Source organism: Centrocercus urophasianus, unplaced genomic scaffold, assembly GCF_019232065.1.
Source record: "Centrocercus urophasianus isolate 14NV4802_14NV808 unplaced genomic scaffold, USGS_Curo_1.0 seq_24, whole genome shotgun sequence".
In the NCBI taxonomy this organism is placed as follows: domain Eukaryota; kingdom Metazoa; phylum Chordata; class Aves; order Galliformes; family Phasianidae; genus Centrocercus; species Centrocercus urophasianus.
Genome location: NW_024884800.1, coordinates 1,877,223 through 1,904,870, shown reverse-complemented (window position 1 = coordinate 1,904,870; position 27,648 = coordinate 1,877,223). Strand labels below are relative to the sequence as shown.

The 27,648-nt window shown below is 55.3% G+C and overlaps 1 protein-coding gene across 1 annotated transcript; it reads right to left on the bottom strand.

The window, feature by feature from the left end:
- Window positions 1-5,580: 5,580 nt before the first annotated feature.
- Window positions 5,581-26,127, bottom strand: FRMPD3 (FERM and PDZ domain containing 3). Its single transcript, XM_042825200.1, is given in 16 exon segments — window positions 5,581-8,444; window positions 8,965-9,685; window positions 9,687-9,778; window positions 13,155-13,299; window positions 17,785-17,964; window positions 19,235-19,324; window positions 19,402-19,525; window positions 19,859-19,995; window positions 20,121-20,240; window positions 20,355-20,486; window positions 20,708-20,815; window positions 21,368-21,472; window positions 21,558-21,603; window positions 21,709-21,811; window positions 21,986-22,140; window positions 26,048-26,127. Coding segments are annotated over 15 exon segments (5,115 nt in total). The 5' UTR covers window positions 22,134-22,140; window positions 26,048-26,127.
- Window positions 26,128-27,648: the final 1,521 nt, after the last annotated feature.

Below are 27,648 nucleotides of genomic sequence, written 5' to 3'. Positions count from 1 at the left end.
GCTGTGTGTAACTGCTTCTCCTCAATACAACCTGTGGTTATCCTGTGGAATAATGCATTTCTGCGTCTAGATTTCAGTGATAAAGCTCCATATTGCAAAAACAGCCTCGGGGCCTCTCTTCCCTACACGCATCCTGCAGGGGGTTTGAAGAATTTGGGGATGGATAACTTCCAGTCCTTGACATGTTTGATTCTGAGCCATTTCCTTCGGCCTTGGCTCAAATGGAGCTTTTTTTCCCCCTACATTGCACATCCCTGTTCTTCCAGAGCTCATTCCTGAGCCCTCCTCTGGGAATCCCAGGCTGATGCACACTGCAGTGCACAGCAGTGCCTCTCATGGATGAGCTCCCTTGGTTTCCCTTTTGCAGTCACAGTTTTGTCGTCACCGGGCATTGCAGAGATGGGATTCTCATACAAAAGATGAAATTAGATCCCTAATCTTCTAAATAGGGCCTCAAGAACTTCTCTCATGTCACACGATAGGAGTGTTCTCAGCTTCCCCTGCTGCCTCCGGTGCTGCAGCCACCCAGATTTCTTCAGAGGGTTGGACAGCACAGTGGATACCAGGACAAAAGTCCATCCATCTTAACGATTTATTGTTCTTAGAACAGGATAATGAGAGGTTTTATTGAGGAGAAGCTTTTAAGCTGCCTGCAGCTAAGACCTGGTTAAACAACGGCAAGGAGCTTGCTCAAGAGGTTCCTCTCCTTCAGCTTTCAAGACGGGTTTACCTGGATCTGCCTTCAGCTGGCTGCAGGCAGGGGTTGGGTGGCTGAAATCCAGTCTGGCTGTCAAAGGGCACTCAGGAGAAGGTCTGCAGTTCAGTAAGGCTGGATGTGAAAGTGGATGGGAGTAGTTTTTAAAGTGCCAAACTGAACGTGTCTTGCTTCGGTTTGAAAGGCAAATGTAATAAACCGAATTACCTCCTTCCAATCTAAGGAACTGTATTTAATTCCCATTTGGTTTACCTCATGGAGAGGCACTCGTTGGCTTCGGTGTTGGAAGGAACTATCCTGAAGCCTGAGCTGCTGTGCTCCCCTTTGGAAACACACTGGTGTCCACCTGCAGGGATGCTGAATGCACAGGAGTGGCACTGCTCCCTTTTTATTTACCTGAGAGCGTGGAAGTTCTCTCAATCAGAGATGGCATTGCGTTCCGTGGCCTGGCAATGTGTTTTCCAGGAAGTTTTAAGCGGCTCATTAACGCTATCGAATTTCACGGCGATGCCAATCAAGACAAGTGGCCCTTTTCCCTCTCCTGCCACATTCCTGCATACAATTGCTGCTCAATCACCACCGCTCATCACCACCGTCCGTACGTGCACCAATCATCGCCACCATCAGAGACCCATTTCCATGGGCCAGGTGTTTACAGAGAGTTTTGTTTCCCTTGTGGGCCATGCAGTTAATGAGTGACACTCGGTAGGAACAGCACAGCTCTGCCCTTTGGTGCTGGAATTCACCGCATCCAACGCATTCACCGCTGTGGGTCAGGGCCCATCTGTACTCTTCGGGTGTTCAGATGTCACTCTCCTTTCCAATATTCTCACTTCACCATTCAGCAAATCTTATCATGGGCTCCGGGTGCATTTCTGCTGGCTGCTCATTTTCTGCTGTTTCCCCGCCTCTGTCCTTTTTTCACAGGGATTATTTTCAGATAAATTCCCTTTCTGCTACTGCCAAACCCTCTAGGATCAAATGAGAGCCGTCTTGGTTCTGGATCCTTACTGACTCTATTAGAACAACTCCATTCCTTCCTTTGAAGAGGAAAATCACTTAATTGTAGGTATCCCATTGGTTCCAGATTGGCTGTGTGCAGGAACGGAGGTCACCCATACTACACAGCTACACACAGCATCACTGAACCGGACTTCAGTTGTCAGGAAAAGGACTCAACCATAGGAAACTGCTCCAGGCTGGATGTGGCTCTGGGCAGCCTGGTCTGCTGGTTGGCGACCCTGCACATAGCAGGGGTTGAAACTGGATGAGCACTGTGGTCCTTTTCAACCCAGGCCATTCTGTGATAAGAAGCAGTGCAGATTTGGAATTACAAGCTCACTAACAGTCCTGCCTGGTCCCTTTGAATGTATTCCTGATTTTTACTGTGTGATTGCTACCCAAAACCAGGAAGATGGGGTTCAGCAACAGGTGGATATTATTCCTGTGCTGAAATCTGCTGTTTAATCTCTTTGGATTTAGGAATATTTCCAAGGTTCTTTTCAAAGTGGGATTTGGTGGAAGCTCCTAAAGGTGTTCTGGGTCTCATCGCTCACCTCAGGGCATGCATCTAGAGAGGGCAGCACTGGGAATTCTGCTGCTTTTAGCACAGCCTGTTTGCCTTTTAATGACTTTATAGTTCAACTGCAGAAAACCCTGTTTGCTCCTTCCCTGGGGAGCTGGCTGGGACATCATGCCCCACGCAAGCTCCTTGGCTGCTAATGCCATGGAATTACCTAGCCTGACACAGAACACGTCTGGAAAACAGCTTCCCAAAATCCATACGGGTCATTTTCTAATACTCTGAATGAGGACGGGAGGTGTGGGAGAGCTGGGATACCTGCAGACTTTTCTCTTGTCCAGGTCAAAGCCGTGGTTGACCCAGCCAGCTCTGCATTGCTCGGGATGTCTTACACGGGAGTGCAGCCCCGTGCTTTAAGAGAGGATAAAATCTAGCAGTTCATCATTTATCTTTGCATTGGCACGGCCTTGAGCCTGTAAATGTGACGTGGATCGCTGCTTGCAGGAACGCAGACAGGTGCCCAACACAGTGAGGTCACTGCAGAGCAGTGAGAGCAGCATGGTGACAGAGGCAGGGATGCACCTTCCTGGGGTGTGTGCTGGAACCGCTCCTCCCTTCCCACAGGGACACCCAGCTGTCCCCAGAGCCTGCACAGCCAACAGCAGCACGTAAGGCATCATTCATTTCCACTGCCGTGCTGATTGCCCGCTAGATGGTACTGAGAGCTCAGCACCGGCTCCAGAGCTGCTGGTGGAGGTGCCGGCTGTCAGTTCTCAGGCTCTCTGTGGTGTTAAAGAACCTCTTGGCTTTTTCCAAGGTTTCGATCCATCCCCAGCTTTATAAATAGTCGTCCCAGTCAGTGTCAAGCACCGTTTGTTATGTCACCATGAGGAATGGTGTGATGTGGATTAAAATAACCAGCCTGGGGGCACAGAGAGCGTGTGTGCACTGAGGCTGCTGCTATCTACGCTTCAGACAACACATTCAGCCCCCGTACAGAAAGTGGCCCAGTTCCTGAGGCTGTGTGCCCGATCTACATCAGGCTTGTGTGGCCCTGCAGGCTGTAAGGTATGCAGAGGGCAACATCAGCACCTTCCTCCCCGGTGTCACGCCAGGCAAGCCAGGCAAACCACGTCCCCAGTGCAAGCTCACCTGTAGCTAGGAGACTGTTTGCACAGCTTTTGCATCAAACCTGCTGCTCTGTGCCCTCCTTTCACAGCCCAGCACCGACCATACGTGCATTTCTATAGCAACAAAAGGACGAAGCTTGTGAGCGCTTCGCACAGAACAGCCCGACTTCAAAAATGAAAAAAAGACCCAACGTGCTCTTTTGGATATTAAGATGAATATATTTAATCTTTCTTGTTTGTAAAACAAGACATAAATTTGTGTATATATATATATATATATAATTTATATATATATTTTTATATATACTATATACAGACGATAAAAAATTTTTTCCTCTGTATGAGACTGAGAGATTTATGGAGGGATGATGTAGGCATCACGGGGAGCTTGAGGAAACTCGGAGCTTTGAAATAGATAATTGAGGGGGAAAAGAAAACCACAGCTCCCTGTCGGCCCTCAGCGTTACTACAGGCTCTGCCCACCGTGGACTGAAATCCAAATTGGCTCTTCCACTGTATATTTGCTACATGGTTGTGGAAAGCAGGAGGCAGAAGGCTCCCCTCTGCCTTGCTGACAGCAATGGCCAAAGCCCGTTATTGCACTTGGTAGAGGATGCGCACGTTAAAAAGCACATTGTGCACTTCCATAGCTCTTATGGAAGAACGAGAGATTTCAAATGTGCATATTCATTAAAAAAAATAATAAGAATAGGGATGGGAAATGATAGATCCTGTGGAGATCCCTGACCGTGTGCTCAGCCAGCCACGGGGCAAGCTCGTGGGCTTTGGCAGCCCTTTCCCCTCCTCCTGTGATCTCCCCTTCAGCCTGAGATGGGTGCAGGGAGCGCAGGGAGCCCTGACCCCCCGTGTGCATGAGGTGTGTTGGGTGGCACGGCGAGGTCCATGCGATGCTTAACCTTGCTTTTTCTCCTCCTGGCTGCTGTGTTTTGGAGGGTAGGTGAGTGCACTGAAGCACCAGTTAAGGCGGTCTGATTGATCGGGTCTAGAAGCTAGATTGGGAGTAGGAGAGCAGCCCCCGGGGTGTGAAGGAAAGCGATTAGGAGTTGTTTTACCATTCATCTAGGAGTAAAAAAAGTAAAGAAAGGAAAATCAAACAAACAAAAAACCCAACCCGACTCTGAATAAATAACCATTGTGTGATACTAAGCAGTGTTCCTCATGGCAGTCGGTCCAGTGAAGACAGAAGAAGGCTTCCAGCCCCTGGCGAGGAGGGCAGGAGCAGCACTGCCTGGCTCAGGAGGAAGCCATGCCTCAGACCAACCCGACCTGGGCTCCTCTCCCACGGGCACTGTGAAAGGAGGCGGGAGGAGAGGGGCTGGGCTGAGCCTCCAAGGCACAGACCTGCTCTGGAGAATGGCATGGAAGAGGTCTCCTCTCAGCTGCTAGCCCAGCTGCTGGCTTGCACTGGTCACACAGCGATCCGGGTCTCTGCAGGCTTCCTAGCATGAACATGGCCATCCAGCAGAGGATGGGGAACGACTCCCTGCTCACACAGCATTGAGCTGCTGCCTTTCTCAGGCAGTGCCCGTGTACAGGATTGGGCCATCAGCGCCTAAACTGTGGGAGTAGAGCCTGCTGGAGGACCTAGCCCTGTCCTAGGAACGTGGCATCCTTTCCCAAGCCTTCGTGCGGCAGCAGGGAGTTGCATCCCAGAGATGCCTTCTGCTGCTAATTACATTGCATCTGTGGGCCAGGAAGACCCTGGAGGCAGAAGAGCTGTTTACGTGGCAAGACACTGGTTTGGCTCCAATCAGACCGCTGCCCAAGTGAAGCCGGGCGGCATCAGCTCAGTCCCTGCTCACTGCTGGGCACCACGCACCGTGACACAGGGGACAGTGCCAGCTCTTTGCGCGAGGGAGGCCCAGAACCATTCAAAACCCAGCAAGCGTGGCAATGGGATGACTGTGCCTCCCGAGTGCCGGAGGACAAGCAGTGCAGCTGCTTGGGACCCCTGGCACGCCGTCTGCACAGCCTGCAACAGGGCATGAATCTCCCTTTCCAAACACCACCAACGTTGCCATCCCTTCTGTCGAGAAACAACGTCTTTTTCGCTGCGGACCTCAGCGGGCGTGGGCTTTCCCTGCAGACAGACAGACAGACAGACAGACAGACATCCTCACCAGACCTACGCGATACAAGAACCACTGACACACAGCCCGGCACACACTGGCCTGTCGGCTTCTGCAGCTGGTTTACTTATTGATCAGCGTCTTTAGGGAGCGTGTGAGCGTGCTCATAACAGTGGCAACCGTGGCGGACTGGCGGGCGAGCTGCTCCACCGTCTGCTGGTGGCTCAACATTCTGGCCGTGGATTCCTCCGCCGCCCGCAGGAGGAAGGTGTAATTTCTCACCACTTCCTCCACCTTCGTCAGCAGCTCTTGGCGCTGGGACTCCGAGCGCACGATGTACACCAACCTCACGAACGTCTCGATGAGGCTGCTTAGCACCTGGAAGCTGCTCGTGATGGCGGACAGCATGTGGGCAGGGCTTTTGTCAACGGCCGCCACGCGGCGGCAGGACGCCCGGAACTCCTTGAATTTGAGGGCGAGCTCTTGCTTGTACTCAGCCAGCTGGGAGATGTAGAGTTTGCAGTCCCGGACGTCGGGGCTCACCACGCACTGCCGCAGGATGGTCAGGAGCTCGTTGGTGTCCAGCTGCACTTGCAGAAACCCATTGGGCAAGCTGTAGACGTGGCCTCGAAGGATGTTGATCTTTGCCAAGCTCCCCTCAAAAGTGGAGGTCCTTAAATCTATTTCCTGGGTTTGACCGTCGTTGGGACTGCTGCAGGCTGTTGCATCGAGGACCTGAAGCGTCCTGCTCATCACCGGGACCATCTGCTTGTCCAGCTTCATTCCCGGCAGTATCTGCATGGGGATGGAATAGGACAGCTCATCCTTCTCGCTCCCGTCATCCGCAACATCACATTTCCTGTAGTAGAAGCAGTACCGGATGGAGCAGCACTTCTCATCCTCCACGTCTTCATCCCGCAGCTCCGCAGGACTTGGATACAGCTCCTCCTGGACAGAGAACACCGCTGAACCTTTCTGGTTCTTTTTCTCCTGTGCTATTTGGACATAGGACGGATCAGCCACCCCAGCGGCTTCCTGGATTTTGCTCTTTAGAACAGGACAAAGGATGCTGGGCTCAGACTCCTTCTGAAGGCCTTTCTGCTTGGCCGGGTAGATGTTCTGGTAGATGTCAGAGGACAGGGATGTCCTATCAGTCTTATCTAATTCACTGACACTGTAGCGACGCAAGAGCTTCTTGTACTGCGGAGCTCCCATGCATTCCCCTCGGGAGGCACACGTTGTCAAACAGGACACATCGTTTTCTGGATCTGACCGGTAGTCCCTGGACTCTAAGCTCGTCGATCGTATCCTCTTGCCTTTGGGAGGGCTGCTCATGCTTGTCAACCTAATGGCTTCTGCTTGCTGCTGGTCATCAGTGACCTTATCCCTGCCGTGCCTCTCCAGTTCTGGCATCACCAGCTGGCTGGGGGGTGGCCTCACCCCCCTGCAAATCCGCTTGCAGTCACAGCTGCGCCTTTGCTCCCTGGACATCCCTGGGACTTTTTGCACAGGACTGCTCCTTAGCTGGCAGCTGCAGCGCCCGGGGGCAGGAGGGTGCAGGTACTCCTGTGGCGGGAGGTCACCTTTGCTCTTTGGCTTGAGCAGCTCTTCCAGGAACTCCAGTTCATACTGCTTCACTTTCTGCAGCTGGGCCTGCCGCTCGTCCGTCTCCTTCTTCAGCCGGGTAGGAAATGTAGCAGAAAACAGGTTCCTCAACCTGAAGGGAGCTTTTGGAGCTTTGGGTTTAGCTGGGACGTCAACATCTGCCTGGGTGACCTCCAGGATCTTGTCTACTTTTTTGGAAGGCACAGTGCTGATCTGCAGGCTCTCAGACCTGGGCACCAGCTGGATTGGCCCCTTGGAATCCTCACTGGTGCTCCTGAAAATGCCAGCAGGTGATGCAGAGTGCGGGTTGCTGCTCTCGGCTTTTAAGCTTTTGGCTGAACTCTCCTGTTGCATTTTCTCTCCTTGGTTTGAAGGAGCCACGTGTTTTTGAAATACAAGATTCATGGCTTCCCCCCCTGCCTTCTGACCAGGCTCTCCGCTCGCTGCTTTTCCCTGGGTATCTCTACTCACCTTTTGCTGGAAGCTTTTAGAGGCAAAAGTCTTACCAGGCATCGTTTCTTCACCTCCTGAGGTGGGATGCAAAGCTTCAGCCTTACTGCTATGAGCTTCTATAGGACTCGGAGAAGCTTCACTGTACTGCTGTTGAGAGAGTTGCTGTTGCTGCTGACAGTGGCACAATGGCTCTGCAGTTAGCTGACCTCCTTTAAGTTTTGAAGGCTTGTTGCTGGCTGACACACAGCCACCGGTCCCATTCACTGTCTTGTCTTCTTTTGATGCTGCTCCCACTTGAGGGGCTGAGCCTTTAGCATTTGCCACTTGCTGCAGAGCAGCTGAAATAATGGCTGGAGTCACACCACTTTTCTGATCCAGGAGGAGTTTGGGGCTCGGCAGAACCTCTTTGGGCATCTTCTCTTGTAGATCCTGTGACTGCTCTCTGTTTGGTGCAGCTGTGGTATGCAGAGGTCCCTCAAAGGCAGCTTTTGTGTGGCCTGTACCTTTACATTCAGAGCTTGGCACCGGAGCCCCTCTGTTCTGCTCGCTACGCTGGGAGGTGAGCACTGGCTGGGCAGCCACGGTGTAACTCTGCTCAACACTCTGCTGCTCCTGTTTGCTCTTGCAGTTGGTAAGGCTGGGATTTGGGTGAGAAAAAGCTGGCTTCGCTGAAGAGCTTGTCTCCTGGCGGGTGAGGGCATATGGTGAGGTGAGGACAGCCTGGGCAGCACAGCTCTGGATTCGGAAAGGCAAGTCCTTTCTGGCCAGGAGGTTCTCTTTGTTGATGTGCTGAGCGAGGAAGTAGGCTGCGTTCTGGTGCTGCTTCATAGCAGAGACCATCTCTGAGACATCGGTGAGCTCTGAGGAGTTGGTCTCATGGCCAGAATCCAAGGATGACTCAGGTGTGATGGCAGCCAGGACGATAAGACCTGGGGAGGGACACAAAGAAAGCCCCACAACAATGCTTGCGCCGCACCACTGTGGGGAGGAGAAAGGAACCCATTGCGGCAGGAAGGCCCCAGTGCAGCAAGCAGCAGGATCCCATGGGAGACCATTTAGTCACTTCCCCCAAGTAAGAGTTAATTCGTTTAAGAGATCACTGGCTTGCTAGCTCCATTCACCTCTTGGCCTGGGAAGAGGTCTTGGGAAGGGTTCCAGTGCGAGTGAGAGCAGGGCTGCAGGGAGGTCTGTGGAGCAAGAAGGGAAACCTGGCAGCAGCTGCCGTGACACAGTGAGAGGGCAGCAGAGGGAGGGCAGAGCCGTGCTGCGGGGCTGCCTGGTCCAGAGACTGCAGCGTGCCCCGGGCAGAGCTCACCTGCAGGAGCTGGGTGCCAGCCTGCAAAGGCTGAGGGACGTATGGGAGAAGAACAAAGGGAAGCATGAAAGGAAGGACGTGCTGTTGGAAAGAAAGGTTAAAAGGGAAAAAGAAAGGCACGGCCGTTCCGCTACCTGCTGTCTGCTGCGGCGGGGGATGCGGGCAGTCCTCAGAAGCAGCCAGAGCTTCCAGCGCCTGCAGGGTGGACACCAGGGCATCGTCCAGCTCCTGGGCATGGTCCCGCACCGTCCGCGTCTGCACGCTGTCTATCAGCGTGACGGGGATCTCGTCGTACAGGATGCTGCACAGGTGCCGGCTCTGCTCCTGGCCCTGCGCGGCCGCCCGGCGTTTGGGGTCGTCCTCATCCGAGCTGTTGTCCCGGAAGCCGGGCGGCGGGGCGGCGATGGCGGGGAGCAGAGCCGTGGCCTCGTCCTCTTCCTCATCACTACCGGGAGGGGGGAGGGACATCAGGTCCACCATGTTGTCGCGGGTGCCGCCGGCTTTGCGCGAGGCCAGCCGGCTCCTGAGCTTGGCCTTGCAGGACGCGCAGTAGAAGTGGGCAGCGTCGCCCCGCGGGTGCGTGTCGATGGTGTGTGCGCGGGCACGGCTGGCGTGCCGCTCGCGCTCCGGGCCGTCGGGGTCGCGCTCGTTGGCCACCCCATCGTAGCCTTGGCCGGAGCTCTTGGACGTGGGGTCGGATTTGGTCCTGGGACGGGTTTCCTCGAAAAAAATCAGGTTTTCATTGATATCCGTCCTGCTCTCTCTCTCCTTCCTCTGCTCTCGCATGTGCAGGTAGCAAAAGCTGACGAGCTCCGGGTCCGAGGCGCGGGCCGCCCGAGGCCTGCCGGGGGGGGGGGCTGTCGGTATGGCCCCCCACGAACCCGCCCTCCTTCTTTCCAGCGTGCCCCGCCGCCGCGGGCCGGGGGAGGTGGTGTGAGTCCATGTAATCTAAAGCCAAAGCACAGCAGAGCGTCAGGAGCGGCGGCGGGCAGAGGGGAGATGAGGATGGGAGAGCTGCTGGGTTCCGCGTGCTCTCTGCCCTCTGTCCTCCATAAACGCAGAGTGATGGAGGCACTGGCTTCCCCACCGAGCGTGGGTTATTAACACAGAGCTGTTGGGTGTGTTTTAGTATGGCTTTTATGTGAGTCTGGCAAAGGCTGGCACAGCTTGATGGATGTAGGAGCAGCTGAGCCTCAGCCAGCAAAAGCCCACGGCACGCCGACAGAACGCACTGCTTCCTGGGGCTCTGCAACGACCACACAGCTAAATCTTGGACATTTTATGGCGTTAAATATTATGGCGTTTAGGATGGGAAAGTCTCAACCCTAAAGCTGTTTTCTCTTTTTTCTTTCCGCTGGGAATCGATCAGTGACATCACAGACCTGCAGCACAGCCGACCACTGCCCTTTTTTGAACTGCTGCAAGATCTCCGTGTTCCTTCCTCCCCACCTCCCCACATTTCTTAAACAAGCCACAGCGATTTCCTTTAACCTTTCCTGACAGATCTGTTTCCTAACTGCATCAGCCTGCTTTCAGCTCCCAGCTGGGCTCAGTCCAGGCTGGCCAGCTGAGCAAACAGCTTGTTTCTGTGCTGCACAGCAAGCTCCTTTGCAGGGAGGCAGGAGCGGGGCTGCCCAGCACAGCCAGCACCTCAACCTGGAGCTGCCTCTCCCAGCCACCACTGGGACTCAGAGGGCAACAGGAACAGTGTGTCTGCATGCGTGAATGAGGACCTTCAGCCTCACCCTGACGTTTCATGAGTGCAAAAAGGAATTACCCTCCCCGTTTTCGCGTCACATTGGTCACACCGAGCTGTCATACTCAGCCACTTCTGCAGCGAGCCCGGCAGCAGGCTGCTAAACGTGATGCAGTATTGCTCTGCTCCTTACTGAGCATTTGGCTGTGATGGGCTCCTATTGCTCCTCTCTATGCCAGGCAAGCAGCTGAAACACCGCCCCAGCTGGCCAGTGGTCCAACCCCCCCTGGAGGGGCCTCTGTGTGTAAGGCTGAATTGTGCAGCTGTGCTGAGAGGCTGCCAGGGGGATGCAGGCTCCGTCTTAGCAAGCGTAAATTAAATCAAATAAATCCTAATTAAATTCATTAGCTCAACAAATTGGACCATTTGTCTCCCCAAACACACGTTTGTATTGTACTGTTCATCACCTGCAATGCTAAAATTTGAATCAAAACAATTTCACTCTCGTTTATGGCCGTGCTGGTGCTCAGGGAAAGCAGTTGGGTGATAGCATGCAATGCTGCTGCTGGTGGGCACTGTTAGCAGTGGATTAAGGCAGAGAAGAAAGGACCATCCATGCAGACCTGCAGTGTGCCAGAGCTCACGTACCCCAGCCTCTCCCTGCTGAGTGGGGCTTTTGCTGGCTGCCCACTCCTGAGCAAAGCCAGAATCTGTAAAATCTGTAATCCAGCTGCTCTCTCTGGGAGGGAAAGTCCTGGTAAAGAGCTGAGATAGCAGCCAGCTGCTGCTCTCATGATCTTGGGGGCTGCGGGGGGAGGAAAGGGGCAGGGGGGCGAATTGCTGCAGTGGGGAGGGCAGGGGTCTGTGCAGCTCTGCAGGGAAACGCTGAGAGTGGGATTTAACTGACAGCATCCAGAGCCAACGCGCATTTCTAAGCAGGACTGCAGTTCAGCAGGAGGGTTTAATGCGCCTCTGGGAAGATGGATGTGCTCTGCTCCAAGGCAAAAGCACAGAGCAGGGCCTGATGTGGTGCTTCAGATTCTGGCAAAGCCTGCCTGCAGCCTGGGAAGTCAAAGCCTGGGCAAACTTGATTTATCCCAGTGGGACTTTCTTATTATTCCTGCAGAGATGACCAGCAGACCATGCTTCTGGTGAGCTGCTTGGCTCCTGGCAGCTCAGTCCGCAGCCAGGCCAGGACCAGGACTGTCAGCAGACTTTGTTTTCTCCACGCTAACTAATTCACCTCTCCAAAACAATGCCTGAGTGCCTGGCCTGAGTGTACTGGGTGTACAGAGAGAGGGGCCAGCATGAAGAGCAGGGATCCCTTGGCTCCATCCCTGTCCTACCACGCCGTCACTCCCTTTCACATTCTTCCAGCCCCCATGCGGTGTGACACTGGAGCAGGACCTACTGCATCTCCTGGTTCGGGCTGTGCTCTGTATCAGTGAGGCAAAATCTCACTGAGGAAAGACACTGGCTGCTATCACTGTCACTGGAAAGTGGAAAAACACCTCTTGAATGTGCTGAGACATCCCCAGGCAAGCTGTGACTGCGGCAGCCCTTGGGCTTCTGCGATGTTCTCCACTTCCCACTGCATTCCCCAAGCCCCACAGCCCCCTGAGGGCCACCCCCAAATGACACATGACTGGGGAGGGAGTGCTTTGATAACAGCAGGTTCATTTGGAAGCACCCTTCGCTCCTACCAAAGGGGGCTGGGTTTATGTAGGACACCCAGAGCAGAGAGCACAGTGGCAGCTGTTAAGAAGAGGCGCAGGTTGAAGACACAGAAGGGAACCATGCTCACATACTCACACCGACATCACTGCCAGGCCTGTTCCTGGATGTGCTGGGGTTGCTGGAGGTGCCTTCCTGGTTCCTCCTGGTGTGTCCTCCTCTGGTGCCCACTCCGCATCCAGGTGCACCTCAGGGCACCAGCTCCGTTCCCCAGAGACCCTGCTAGTTCTCAGCACCTCCCTTGGCTATATCCATTTCCAGGGCACAGTTTTGGCACACCCCAGCCAAAATGCAGCTCTTGGCACGGAGAGAGGGGGGGCACCTCCTGTCTCCCCACAGATTGCAGTGGGGAGCATCTCCAGCCACTGAGCCCATCTTCTATGTTTCCTTACACCAAATGGAGTTACAGCATGCAATGTCCTGACTGGCTCCCGTTTGAAATCCTTCTTGACAATAATTGCTGGTGATCGACAGCTGAAATCTGTCCTCGAGGAACAGAGCATCAGTGCCTGGTGGGACACGATCTGTCTGCGTCCCTGCAGCAAGCTGGGACCCTGCAAAGCTGAGACCCCAAATTCCCTTCCTGCTGTATGAATTCAGCAGCACAACAGGGTCACCTGGGTCTGCTCTAGGAGCCACCAGAGAGACACTCAGTGCTTTGCATTTGCTAGGCAGCAGAAAGGGCCACTGCACAGCCAGGGACTACAGCTGCCAGCTCACACTTGATTAAGTGAGAGCTTTGCAAAGCGAGGACATTTTGCTGCTCAGAGCAGGCTGCTGGTGCCGCAGGGACAGGAGCAGAGATGCTGGAGGAACCCATCTCCTTCCTGCCCAGAATTAGGGGTGGAGGAGGGGAGGAAGGGGCTCGCAGGGAAAGCAGAGGCTGAACCGTACCTGCCTTGATAATCTGAGGTGGTGGGGGCTGGCTGGGCGGCCTGGAGAATATCATCTTCTTGGAGTCCACCAGGAGACGGCAGTAACCTGCGATCAGGCAGGCGAAGTTGGTGGCTTCGGGCCACTCCATCAGCAGCACCAGCGGCTGGAAGGCAAGAGAGGCACGGCGTGAGGCTCGGCCGGAGGGCTGTCACCGGTGTCACGGGGAGCTGGATGCCAGGAGACAGCAGGGTGCACACCTGTGCTCTGGTCACAGAGTCACAGAACGGCACGGGTCGGAAGGGACCTCAAGGATCATGAATTTCCAACCCCCCCCATTTCCATCTCCTCTGCATCCCCACAGCGCTGCACTGCAGATGGAAGAGGTGAGAGCTGCTGTGTGCACCCTGCGGGGCCAGTGGCAGAACCCTGATATGCTGTGTGCCAATGCTGAGCCCACCTGCAAGCACCAGCAGTAACCTCCAGGCCCCAGAGGTTCTGTTCAGTCTGCAGGTGCCAGAACCCCAGGTTCACTGCAGGCACCACCCTGCTCTCCCATTCACCAAGACGTCTGCATCCACTGAGCTGCAGAAGGGGCAAAACTCCATTTCAGCCCCCTCCCCGCCACTGCTTTGAGCCTGTGGATCTTACTTAAAAGTAACCCTTCAGAAAATCCAATTTGTGCCTGGGAGCAGATGGCATCTTCTGTTTTAGGAGAGCATTGATTTGCACGCCAAAAAAGGTCTTTGCTTTCAAGAGAGGAAAAAAAAACCCAGACAGATGCAATGTCACAACGCAGTGCAGCCGGGCACAAGGCCACCAGCCCCACACCTCATCCCCATGGGGTGGGAGGAAAGGAGTCCCTGCCTGGCTGCTGTGTGAAGTGAGGATGAGAAATAAAGCGACACGGCAATGAGTTGTGCCATCATAGAGAGCAAACCCGAGGTGACACGGAGCAGAGGGAAAGGGCTGAGGCAGAAGGGAGGGATGAGGAGGCAGCATCCAGCGGTGGGAGGGCGATGCCAGCTCTGAGCCCAGCTTTGGGCTTGACATAAGTGATGAAAGGTAACCATGTGTTCCAGTTCCGCCATATGAAACCTTCCTTAAAACAAGTTTTTCCTACCCAGGGCTGAGCCTCCTGGGTTGTTTTCAAGCCATCTGTTGGATGAGGAGACATTTGCACATTTTTCCCCCACTGTTATGCAGCAGTGCGAGAAATGAGATCGAAGCAAACACGGAGGGCAGCAGAGGCTGACGTCCTGCACCCGGGGCTTTGCTGGGGTTCCTGTGCCATCCCTTGGGATGGTCCTGCAGGGCAGGCTGGGTGCTGGGACCCTGCCCCATCCTACTGTGCCCTTGGGGTGAAGGCAGTTCTACACCACACCGTGAGCATTCAGAGCACCAAAGAGCAGATCCACGGTGTGACACGCGGGTAGTGGTTCACCTCAGTCCAATAAGAGGCCACGAAAAGGAGTGTGATTTAGAGAGAAAGCTCCTTCTATCTCTCCATCCGTGATGGCAGCCTGAAATCATTCACGTTTTGATCTTTCACTCATACTCACATTCTGGATTTTCCACTCTTAATGAGCAAAGGGTGTTTTTTGCCCCGAGTTTCCTGCTTGGCAACCAATCTCCACAAAGTAAAACAAAGTAAATGTATCCTGGATAGCAGGGACAGGTTCTGCATTAAGCTTATTAAGGATATGGCACTTTTCCTATGACGCACCGCCTTTAAATCAAAGCACGGTGTCCTGAAGGGCAGCCTCTCATTCACACCAAGGTGAAGGCTTTGTAGAAGAAGGCTCGGATGGAATTTTATGGCCACGGTCGTAACAGCCCTGACGTTTCAATTAATTTATGAGCCGATCCTATAAGAACCCTTAAGCTGATGTGTGTTTCCTGTTCATCTCCCCCTTTTATCCACACGTTGGACCTCACGCTGCTTCCCCCTGTGCAACACAGGAGAAAGTTGGGATATGAATTTACATAATTTATGTTCCCTGCTTACCCACGGTGTTCTGCCAAGTTTGTGTTTAATAACACAGCACCGGGACCTAACGAGACAGCAGTCAATTTCTCACTTGCACACGACCTTCCCTTCCCTCCCCTTATGCATTATTAACTCAGCTCTATCGTTAAGGGGCTCGCTGTGATTAGCACCGTTATTTCTCATTTGCTGATCAATACAGCTGCATGTGCATCACACGAGTGGCTCGGTGCTGCTCTGGTACCTCTGCATCGCCCATCTGTAGCTGCTTCCCCCCTGATGCCCAAGGTCAGGGTCCGTCTGCTCTTCTTCCTTTTAACAAACAACTCAAGTTTGGCTTTGCAGCCCTTGTGCAGCATCTCCTGCCTGCAGCTCGTACCCCTGTCAGCTCCCATTCCCCCCAGGCCAGGCTGCTGCTGCAGGCTCACCATTCAATGTTGCCCAAAGGGCTCTGCGTGCAGAAAGCATCGCGTTTGCAGCTCCCCACCCCAACACTGAGACAAAGGAGATCTCAGCCTCGCGGCTTTCCGGAACGTTTTAGAGCAATGAGAACTAATCAGATTAATTTAGCTTTGGGAAACAGAGCCTTTAGGTCTGGCATCACTCTAAAGCTTCGCTCTTCGCGTGGATGAATTCTGATGGCTCCGCTCGCTGTTTGCGCAGCTCAGTGAGGTTCCCCTTGGATTTCACACCAGCAAATGCACAGCCAGCCCTGCCAGCCCCAGCACTCCCTTTTTTGGAGGGCAGAGCGTGGCCATGCGGGAGGGCAGGAGCAGCCCTGCCATGTGGAAGCCAGGCAGGCTGCAGCTGGACGTGCGCGGTGATCTTTTGTCTCTATCGCAGCCTGGAAGCACGCCTGGTACCCCTGGGATGCTGAAGTCAATAGCCAGATTCCAGGCACGGCAGCAGCTGGGGGACATTTCTGAATTAATTCTTCCTTTGTTTTCCTCTGCCGAGCCTTGATCCTGGCTAAACTGCTGGTTGATCCTGCTGGGAGATGCGAAGCCAATTACCCCCGTGCCTGTAATTAAATGGTGCGGGCCAGCAGCAGACGTGCAGCTCCAGTTCTGTTCCTGAGGGGTTCATCCTCACCAGTATCAATCCTGCAGTGGCTGGAGCTGTGTGGGCAGGGCTGTGGCCAGCAGCCAGGGGCTGGATGTGGGGAGATGGCTCTGATGTCCCCAGCTGTCCCTGTGCCCCACCACAGAAGGGCTGGAGGAGTGTGGGGAACCCCATGACCCTGCCTTTCCCAGGGACATCCCAAGAAATGCAAAGCCCAGCCCACCAGGCCAAGCATTAAGTGCACACAGACCACAGGAGGCCTTCAGTGCCACCACCTTGTCCCCAGCAAATTGACAAGTGCCAGAACCAAGGCTCAACCCCAGCAAGTCTGCACTGAAACCAATTCCTGTGCCCTGCAGCGCAGACCCTGGGGCTTTCCACCTGCACCTCTGCTCCTGCCAGCATCTGATTCCCCTTTGCCACTCCTCTGCCACCACTGCAGCTGCAAGCAGTGAAAGGGAGCAGAGCAGAGGCACTGTTGGGCTCTGAATTCAGAACAGACTGAAACACCAACTGAAGCCCAGGATGGAAAAGCTCCAAAGCAAAGCTATTACTACCCAGCGCATTATTTATAAGACAAACACCATGTTTCCTCCTGAAGTAAACACCAATGGTTTGTGATCATCTCGAGCCAACTCGTTGCCTGGAAATCTTCCCCAGCTCCTTCCTGGCCAGCAGGTCTGGGCTGGGGATGCAGGTGAGGGCAATTGGGTGGCATTAGCTGTGGGCTGCTCCTTGTGCTGGCCCCTTTTTTAACACACAGGATCAGCAGTGCAATGCCAAAACCCAGTAAGCAGCTGTGGTGGATGCAGTACAGACCCAGGCTGCCCGTATCCTGCCTGTGGGGCGTCCCTGTGTGATGTGCAGAGCTCCCACGTCTCAGGGATGTGGGGCAGATTCCACTGCAGGTCCCCAGAGGAGTGAGGCCCTGACTGACAGCACAGCCCTCTGACGGTCTGCGGATGATGGAGGAAACAGATTTATTTGCAGCCCCATGTTTTACCCAGCGACACATTCTGTACAATAGAGTAATCGCAGTAAGCAGATTAGCGCTTCAAGGTAATGATCTTTTTGCCAACTTTTCTTAGCCCGCCTCATCCATCTCTGTCCCCAGTAGGATTAGCATATGCCTCATTTCGGAGCAGACATTCTGGCTTTAAAACCCAGCCCTTTGCATAGCGCTTAAATGAAGACAGATCGCAGCGGGCCGTGCCCTGGTGAGTGCTGCCGAGCCTCCCCCACAGCCCGCTCTCCCCTGCAGACACAGGCAGGGGGGGGTTGGAAGCTGGGGGCAGCTGGCTGTGCTTTCTCAGGGAGATAAAGCATCGTGTGTACGTGCCCACGGGAAGGGGCATGGGAGAGCTGCCATCTCTCAAGCCCGAGGTAGACGGAGGGGATGTGGAGAAAGGCTGCTCCTCCAGCAGGCGCAGACCCAGATCCCCTCGGTTCCTGCCCCTGTGCCACAGGCTGGGCCAGGAATCCTTTTAATCACTGCGATAGGAAAGGGCTCTTTGAGATCCCAGAAATCCCTGAGAAGCCACTGCAACGACCAACCCGCACTGCTGTTCCCTGCCCCTATCCCCACGATGCCCCATTGCTCACCTTGGCATCCAGGATGCTGGTCTCCACCCGGGCCACCCCCTGGTTCTCTCGGAACAGCTGGATCTTGCTGACCTTGCTGAACTCTGACAGCACGGTGGTGAGGTTGGTCTTCAGGTCGATGACGTGGCTGATGCCGTGCCGGGGACCCACCAGCAGCGTGGTGGCTGGCTGCTTCTCGTCCTGGGTGCACGGAAAGCGAGAGCAGACAGACAGACAGATGTGAATAAACGCACCCCTGGGCCAGGGCTTGGGGCAGAGCTGACCCTGAGGGAGCGGCGGCACCAGGAGCCCTCCCTGAGCTCCTCTGCAGAGCTGAGTGCCAGGGCCGTTTCAGTCTCGAGCACTGCACTGACTGTATGCATGAAATATTCAGGCCTGCTGGTGTCACTACAGCAAAGTAAGAGCATGTTACAAATCTGCCTGATCTGACACCGCCGCCGAGGGAGGGGAGCTGAGGAGGGAGCGAGGGACTGAATGCATTTAGAAGAGAAGAAAGACTGAAGGCTTGGTCGGAAATAGAGATCTTTCTTGTTCTGCTCTGCCCAGCGAGGATGCTCTATGGAGACCCGGAGGTGAGGAGGAGCTGGGCAGGTTGGTGCAGAAGAGAATAAGGGAATTTTTTTTTTTTTACCACTCAGGTTACGGTTCATGTGGCTGAATAGATGGTTCAGCTCCCAGCCTGGTTCACTCAGCAGGCTCAGAGCCACAGCTTTGGTATCAGAGGTAAGAAAAATCTAGGCACCTTCATCAGGGGCAGTTTTCCCAATGCTTTGCACACAGGCAGGGTTGGGGGCATGGCTCCAGACACAGAACTAATGAGATACAGTGTGGTTATTAACCAACGCAATATGGTGTGTCCTTATTTCTTAGGAGCTCTGAGGCATGGTGGAAAAAACATCCATCAAACACTGCAAGAAATTAAAGCTGGGGGGGACAAAACCAGGGAGCTGCTGAGCACTTGGGTGGGGGTGGGAGGGGAGGATGGCAGAGATGGCACTTACATGGAGTCCCCTGGATGGGAGGTGGAGCGAGAGATGGAGATGGAGAGGTGAGGCAGGCAGCGAGGAGCCTATCTATGCAGGTCCTCTGTTCTCCTGTTTGGCTTGGTGGCTTTCCTCCTGCCATGAAGAAAGTGAGGTGGCTTGGGTGAGAGGTGGAGATGCCTCTGATGGAGATGAAGGAGGAGTGAGGTGACAGCTTGAAGAGCCACCAAGCAGCAGTGGGACTGGGCTCGAGGGGGTGGTGAGGTTGGATGAGCTATTTCCTGCTTGGACAAACAGGGGAGGGGTGGCCTTTGCCAAGGATCACTCTCATCCCAGCCTGCCCAGTGCCAGAGTGCTGCGAAGAGCATCCCAGCCAGATGGTGTGGATGGGGAACTGGAGGGATGTGAATATGGCACTACTGCAGCTGCACCGAGGTGCCAGCACCTCCCAGCCCCAGCTACCATACCAGTCCCACGGTGCTGAAGAGAACCCCGGCGAAGGTGGGCAGCTCGTTCAGGATCCTCAGGTACTGCAGCTTTGCCTGGGCAGTGGAGACCTGGCCAAACACATCACACCCGCCATCACCACCAGCTCCACGGCCACGTTGTCCCCCCACCGGCCACAAGGGCTCACCTTGGTGCCTCCAGGCTGGTTCTGGTGGGCTTTGAGCTGCTGGGAGAGCGATTTGCGGAGGCTCTTCTCCTTGACAAGCTGCAGCAGGGAGGGAGGCAGGAAGGGCTCCAGACCCCACTCCTTCCTGTGGAAAGATGTGAGGATGATGGAGACTCAGGGCTGCCCAGCTGGGACACCCCACACATGGAGGGGACAAGGATGGGGTCCCCCCACACGCCATCTCCCTCCATCTGCACCCAAGGTGCTTTGTATGGACTGAAGACCACTGGGCAGTTGTGGCAGGGCTGAGCCACGGCTGCGAGGCTGGGACTGCGCAGCCACAGCAGCTTCTCCTTGCCTCTGATGCCAAGTGGGAAATCAGCCCGGGTTCCCATGGAGATGCTCCTGGCATGCATCTCCCCCAGCCCTGGCGAGGCTGAGCGCGTGGGCCCTGCGTGCTGCGGGGAGAGGAACTCACTCCACGTTCTTGAGGGAGACCTTCTGGCTGGGCCGCGTGGCCGCCACGGTGATGTAGATGTGGAGGGCAGCCAGCCCCAGCAGCATCTCTGGCTTGGGGTCCATGCCAAAGCGCTCTCTGATCACGTCGTTGCGGCTCTGTGGCGAGGAGAAGTGACCTCAGAGACCCACGGGGGATGGGGCACCTGCCACCCTCCGCTCATGGGGAAGGAGCGTGTTGAGTGTGATGGGGGGAAGCACTGTGAGGGCATCCCGGTCCCTACCTGAATGTAGAGGTACTCGAAGGCTGCCGGATCCCTGCGCAGCAGTTCCACAGGGTCTTTGGGGAAGAAGCTGACACGGAAGAGGCACCTCATGCCGTGGTAGTGCGTCCTCTGCACAACCTGGAGCAGATTGGGCAGTGAGCCCACGGCGCAAGCCATGAGCTCCATCCTTTGGGAGAGGAACAACACTGTGGGCTGAACCACCCCGAAACCCTCCAGCCCCCAGAGGCTTACGTGGGCCAAGGGCTGCTTGTCCTGGAGCAGGAGGAAGCGATGGTTCTGCTCTGGGCTCGAGTACTCCAGGACCAAGGCAAAGTGCTCGATGTGCCTCAGGGACAGGCGGTCCTGCAACGTCACCATCACGTCCTGCAAACACCACAGATGGGCTTGGGTGAGAAGCAGCAGCTCCCTCTTCACAGGGGGCTGCAGTATGTATTACATCAGCACGGCTGCTGCATGGTGGCAGCCCGCAGGCAGCTGAGTTCTGCCACCGTGCTCGTGCAAGGAAGCAAAAGGCTGAGAAAAATGGAGGAAAATGGGAAAGGGAGGCATCGATTCTGCACTGGGGGGAATCCCGGGGGACCCACCTTCACGGTGGTTCGGCCATCGAATGTGAAGGACTTGATCTGCCCGTTCTCCAGGAAAACTTTCAGCACATTGGGAATGAGGAGGAGAGCTTCCTTCTTCAACATGTCCTGGAGGCAGGGGAGCAGGAGGAGGCAGAGGGAACAACTGTCAGTGATGAAGCATTGATGGCATTCTCTGCTTCCCTGAGTCTCCACGCTCAGAGGCGCATTTCCCTTGAAAACCCATTGTCTCTGCGGAGCGTTTAACAGCACAGAGCTCGAGTGATTCAGCACTGCCTGGTGGAGTCACCTGCTGCCACCAGCAGCAGTGGGAACCCAGCAGTATGTTAGCCACGCACATCCCAGTGGGTGCCAGAGCTGCCCAGCAGGAGGGAGCGCTGGGGAAGCTCAGGGCTGACCCCCCTTTCCAAACCCCTTTCCCAGCCCCAGCTCCTGCACGAGCACAGGCAGAAATGCTCCGGCCAGCTCAGCCCTCAAGGAAGCTCCTTCAAAGCCTTTTGCTCTGGGCTCGGAGCCACAACCCTTCCTTGGGTGGGTGCTGGCACTGCCCAGTGCCACTGACGGGTGTCCAGAGGACCTCGAGTGGGAGCAGCTTTTTGGGGCAGCCTTTGGGACTCCATCACAGAAGGGTGCAAGGGGAGAACAGCGAGCAGCACTTACTGGGTTCGTCTCGCCGACCGTCACCTGCTCTGAAAAGCGGACCTTTGCTGGGTTGGACCTCAGCTTTGCTTTCTTGGCTGCGCTGATGAAAGCGGATTTGGGGGACTGGAAAAAGAGCGAGAGGTAAATGGATGTAAACGGTCCCTGCTCCCATGATGGGCTCCATGGGACCCCAGCTGCCCGCTCTCACCTGGTGTGTGTGCAGGACCGTGAGGATGATGAAGTCTTTGGCCTTCCTGCGACAGAAAGGAGAAGTGAAGGAGGACGGCTTTGCTCAACATTCGGCCATGGCGAGCGCTCAGCCCTCCCAGGGAGGACGATGGACAAGGTGCTGCCCTCACCTGACGAGCTCAATGAACCTCTCTCTGGGGGCTTCGCTCACGTCCTCATTGTTGATGGCCAAAATCTGGTCTCCCGGCAGCAGTTTGTCCTCAGAAGGGCCACCTGCAGGGACAGAGGCTCAGCACTGATCTGGCCCAGGGGTGCTACTGCCAGCCAGAAGGGGGAACCCCAACCACCTCCGTAGCGTTTATCCCCTGTACGTAGCCATGGAGAGACTCTCTGGACTCACCAGAGGGGACGGGAAGATGGGGAGGGGGCACTCCCAGCACACCCTACCTGCTGCCACTGAGCGCACCACCACGGGCCTCTCACTGCCGGCCACAAAGCCGAATCCGTAGCGGGGATGGCGCAGGACCGTCACCTGTCGGAGCGTGTCCGAAGGCAGCTGCCCACATTCCATATCATCGCCACACTCCTCCGGCATCACATGGCTGCAGAGCACAGAGGAGGGGGCAGGATGTAACGCACATCTGCTGCAAAAGCTGCTGGCCCTCCTCGCCCCGAGCCCTTCGGAGGATCCTGCCAATGGCAGCTCGGTGGGTGGCACCCTGAAGGTCCATCGCATCGCCCTGTCCCATCCCAGCATCTCAGCCCAGCAACTCTTTCTGTCCCTAATCTCAGATGCGGACCCTTGCAACCTTTCATCCAGGTGGAATCTAATCCTAAAAGATCTGGATCAGGGCAGGCTCAACCCTGGCTTCTCACAGGGCTGGGTCTCCATCACTGGCCCTCATCCAGCTGGGGCTGGGGCCGTCAGCAAGCAGAGAGCAGAGCTGGCGTGGGGCAGAAAACCAGAGATGAGCGTGCTGCTGTGTCTGTGCTGCTCACTGCTCGTTCCTGCCCAGACTATTTAGCCTGCTTAAAAAAGATCCTTCCCAGTCCTTTTTGGCAACACGTCAATTGTTCCATCTCTTATCAGTTTAGGGCTTGACGCATCACCAGTCTAATCCAATCTGTCTGCATTTCTGACAGCCCCCTCCTGCTGCCAGCGCTGCGCGTTGGACCAGAGGGCGCGGAGCAGCACCAGGGCACACACTGGCAGCCAAGCATCCCGAGGCTCTGAGGGAGCAGCTCTGGCTCCATCCCAGGGGTAGGAACCGCAGAGAGGAGGCGGTGCTCCTGCGGGAGGTCCCAATGGGATGCAGGATCCCAGCTCCCCCCCTGTGGGCTCTGTGCTGCCTCGTTAACTGCTCTGCTGTTCCCCAGGAGCATTTCAAAAGAAAAAAAAAAAAAAAACAACAAACAAAAACCAACAAAACCAACAAGCAATAATTGTGTGAAGCCCACAGTTCTGCCAATTTTCTTAAATGGACGTTATCCAAAGCCATTGTCTGCTGCTGAAAAGTCTGCTGAACGCACGCCTGGCACAGCCAAGGAGGATGTTTGCAGTTTGCAGGCAGGGAGCAGGCTGCGGGAGACAGCAGAGCTGCTGGGCTGAGCAGAGCCCTCCCTGTGCTGCCCCAAACCTCCCCCAGCAGCCCCCAGCCTCACCCTTATGACCCCCAGCAGCACAAGGGCCCGTATTACCATCCCATGGTACAACTGCAGGCTGGAAACACAGGGATGCTCAGCACCATTGGAAACTGAGGCAAGGGTTTTCAGAGTCATCGGCAAGCCCTGCAGTCACAGCTGTGCTGCTAAAGCTGTTGGGTGCCCAGTTGTGTTGTGGTACGTGCTGACTGGCTGCGGAGTGGGAACTCTGCATCACCCCATGGCCACAGTGCACACATCAGCCGTGCTAAGCCTGCAGCTCCCAGAGGAACAGCCACCGAATTACCATCAGAAAAAGGTGAGCAGGGAAATCTCTGCAGCTTAAAAGGACAAAAGGAGAAAAGCGCCTGGTTCCAGCCATAACCCGGTCTGCCATCCAGTGTTCAAGGCAAGAGGGAAATAAAGCTCTGATACTGACAACAAAACTCCTTTCCCAGGCTCTTAAGCTGCTCCTCTCCTGATAAGACTTTGATGCTGCAGAAGCATTACCAGGAAATTAAATAAAAGAGGACCTGTGTCCTCGTGAGCACGACTTATCTGCCCTGGCAGAGCAGCAGCAGTGGGCACAACACGCCTGTCCAGGACCCCAGCTCTGATCACCCTTCCCATGCTGGGCTGAGGGCACAGCACTTGCTTGCCCTGCAGCACGGTGGTTGCACATCACCGTGGGACCTGCCTTCAGCTGCCACACACTGCCAGCACTGCTCATTTCCCCTGCAGATACAGACAGAGGTGATGTGTGCGTTTCTCATTTCCTACTACAATAAATCTCTGCTCCCTCCGAGGACTTTCTGCCTCTGCTTTTAGTGCTGACCAGCAGGACGAGGCATCAGAATAAAGCAGTGCCTGGTCTGAAGCAGGAGCTCTGCATCTGCACTTGCACTGCATGCCATCAGGATGGCACCACATGGAAAACACGCTCTGCAGCTCAAGGAATAATTCCTACTCACTGCCACTGGAGGAAAAAAAAAAACAAACCAAAACCAACAAAGCTCTTAAAACAGGCCGGGAGACTCAGATAGATGTTCACATCAATTTGGTTCAAGTGTTCTCTACATTAAACAAATGCTAAAGTGTTTGGCTGGCTCTGGCCCAATGCACAGAGCACGGGAGCAGTTCCCCCCCCCATGCCCAGCTGTGCTGTTGCTGGCAGACCCCTCTCGTCCCAGGAGGGGGCAGAAGCATCGTGGCATGCAGCAGGGTGAGCTGGCACAGCTGCATCCCCAGCACTGGATAGGGCAGCAAGAAAAAGGTGGGAGGGAGAGGTTCTAGCCCCTCACTAGTGGCTGGGTGGATGCACGCTGCACAGACGGAGCTCCAGGCCTGGGTGCCAGCTCTCCTCCCCCTTCCTGTGCTGCCACAAACACCCGAGAACAAACAGAGCCTTTGGATTCCCGTCCCTCCTGCTGCAGAGCTCTGCCCAGCTCCTCCATCTGCCGGGCTGCAGTTGGTGAACGGCTTGTGAGGCATGTGGGATCCTGAGTGTGTGTGGAAGAGGCAGGAAATGCCATGGAATGGGCCAAGAGCTGTTTTATGGGGAGCATATGGGGAGCAGCTCCAGCCCTGCACGCTGGTCTCCAACCCAGAAAGAGCCCACAGCACTCCTGCAGCTGGGGACCAGCAGCAGGACAGGCCAGGGATGGATGGGGACAGCTAAAGAAGGCAGTGACCCAGGCTTCACATCTCATTTCCACAAAGTTGCTGCATGTGGCCCTGCCACATGGCCTGGAGCTTTGTTACCCCACGTGCTCTGTCTATGATTGCACTTTTGGTGCTAGGGAGCAATTGATAAACCAGCAGAGCTCTTCACAGGGGCTCACCAGGGTCAGCATCACTGCTGGAGCCGGGTCTGTACTGGTACAGACTTGTGTCAAGCCAGGTGCCAGGTGGAGACTGTTCCAAGGAAGAAATGCTTGGGTTTTTTAGGGCAGGAACAAGCAGGTGGGAGCAGCATCCCCTGGAGCTGCCAGAGGAGCCAGCAAGGCAGCCAACGCAGCTGTAAATAAGAAAGCAGCAGACACAGCTCTCTGCTGCTCAGCCTGCAGCTTCATAAATGGTACTGGCATCTGGGCGAGAGGCAGAGGGCAGGAAGGAGCTCTGCCAGGTAGGAACTGCAGGAGCTGTGAAAGCACTGAGGGTGGTGGAGAGGGGAAGGAGACGGGTGCAGAATCCTCACCCCCCCCCAAAAGGGAGGTTTTGCCTGCTGCTGCCTGGGTGCAGAAGGGAAGTGGGAGAGGAGCCATTCCCAGAGAAACACTGGTAATTAACACAAAATACAGCAAACAGAGATGGCTGCAGGCAACCTCCCGAGAGGCGCAGGTCAATAGAAAAAACAGCTTCTGCACCAGGGAGAGGCTGTGCACCAACACGAGTGCTGTGAAGTCCTTTGGAAACGTACAGAAGCATCACAGACGATGAGGAGAGCTGCCCCCACAGCACCTTGCAAAGGCAAATGTCCACAAACAGCATTTTACCCCAGTAAGTGAAAGGCTGGGAGAGGAGATGCAGGAGAAAGAACAGAAAAGAGGCTATAAAGACAGGCTGACCCCGGGCAGGGAGCTAACACCACATGGGAACGAGAGGGCATCGACACAACAAGGTTTAAAACATGCAAAAAAAAAAGGGCTTTGCCGCCCAGCCTGGAACTCCCCCCCCTGAGATGCTGGGGGGGCTGTAAATTCAAGTGGGTGTGAAAAGCAATTTCCAGCTACTAAAGCCCTGAGGCTCAACATCTGCTTTTGGAGCTGCTGCACGACTGCTTGCCAAAACCTGGGGGGATTTTCCAGCAGGATGAGCCAGCAGGGATGACCCCTCCTCCCCACGCCTGCCCACCAGCTGTGTACCCACCTGCACGTATCTGGCTGCTGCCCTGGGCTCCTCGAGGCGCATGCGAGCGTGGCAGGGACGTGGCCCCACGTGCACCAGTCCCAGAGCTTTCACCAGGCAGCTGTGCCCAAGGGCAGGTGCTGGCTGGTGGCACCGCGGGGCAGATGGCGCCTGCAAGGGCAAAGAACGTGCGTGTGAGATGGTGATGCGTGGGGACGAGCCGGCATCCCTGTCTTGATGCCTCCCATAGACATCAAGCCGCCTCATCTGTGTGGGTTTCCACGCTGCTGCAGACCTTGTTTTCCTATATATGCAAATTGCTTTTATCTGGGGGCTCCCAGCGTTTTCTCCTCTCATTCTCCTTACGGTTTTTGGCTATTTAAGAGATTTTGTTCTCCTCAGACGTACAGAAGCACCTTGCCGAGAAGAGGATCAAAACAAAATTTTTCTGAAACACCATCAGGAGGCAGGGGAGCTGCTGCCACCAGGCTGCCAGCAAAACCCTTCCAGTATTTAAAAGGGGATTATGAACAGAAGGGGAATCAACTTTTCACAAGGGTAGATGGTGATAGGACAAGGGGAAATGTTTTTAAGCTCAAGGAGGGAAGGTTTACATTGGATGTCAGAGGGAAGTTCTTTGCTATGAGAGCGGTGAGGTGCTGGAACAGCTGCCCAGAGAGGCTGTGATGCCCCGTCCATCCCTGGAGGTGTTCAAGGCCAGGTTGGATGGGGCCCTGGGCAGCCTGGGCTGCTGTGAAATGGGGAGGTTGGCGGCCCTGCCTGCAGCAGGGGGTTGGAACTTCATGATCCTTGAGGTCCCTTCCAACCCGAGCCATTTTGCAGTTCAGTGAAAACCCACTGAGCAGATCCCAGCTGGCTGTGTGGGGCTGGGCTGTCCTGGCTGGGGCTGAGACGCTGCATTGGCCCCAGGGATGAAGGCAGCGCTGCTCTTCTCCCTGCCATCCCCACTGATACCCCAATTTCCAGGCTCCTGCCTGCAGACCGGTTGCTCAGAGGGCACCCCACACATCCCCTTGTTGTGGCATTGGTTTTTCCTCCTCCCTTTCCCCTCAGGTCTCACTCACTCACAAGTTGGTGTGGATGCACGGCGCTTGGTGCTCCGGGGGCTGTCGCGGGAGGCTCAGATGTGGCACCTCTCTTGATGGCTCAGGCAGCAGCGTCTGCAAAGAGGGGAGATGGCCCTGTGTCACCAGCTGTGCTGCTGACAGCCAGCCCCAGGCAGTGGTGACCAGACCTATGAGCCAGCAGCCATGTGCAGGTGCCTGAAACGTTCAAAGGGGCAACCTGGAACAAGCTTTTAAGGGTGAGTTTTGTTTTCTCTCTGTGATGACTGTGGGAACACAGCAAACAGGGCTAAAAACGAACAGAAGGGGATTAATGAGAGACAAGCAATGAAACAGAATTTGCAGCACTTTTCTCCTTTGCTCCCTCAGCTGGGCAACGTGTGCTTCGGGTGAGATACAGCGCAGCTAACGCCAATTTCAACCTCGTCGACCTTCATGTTGTACAAAGCTGGCTTTCTGGAGTGGCTGCAAGCAAACAGCTCGGCCACGGTGGGGAGCAAGGCAGCCTGCCCCACGCAGGGCACCACCAGGGTATGT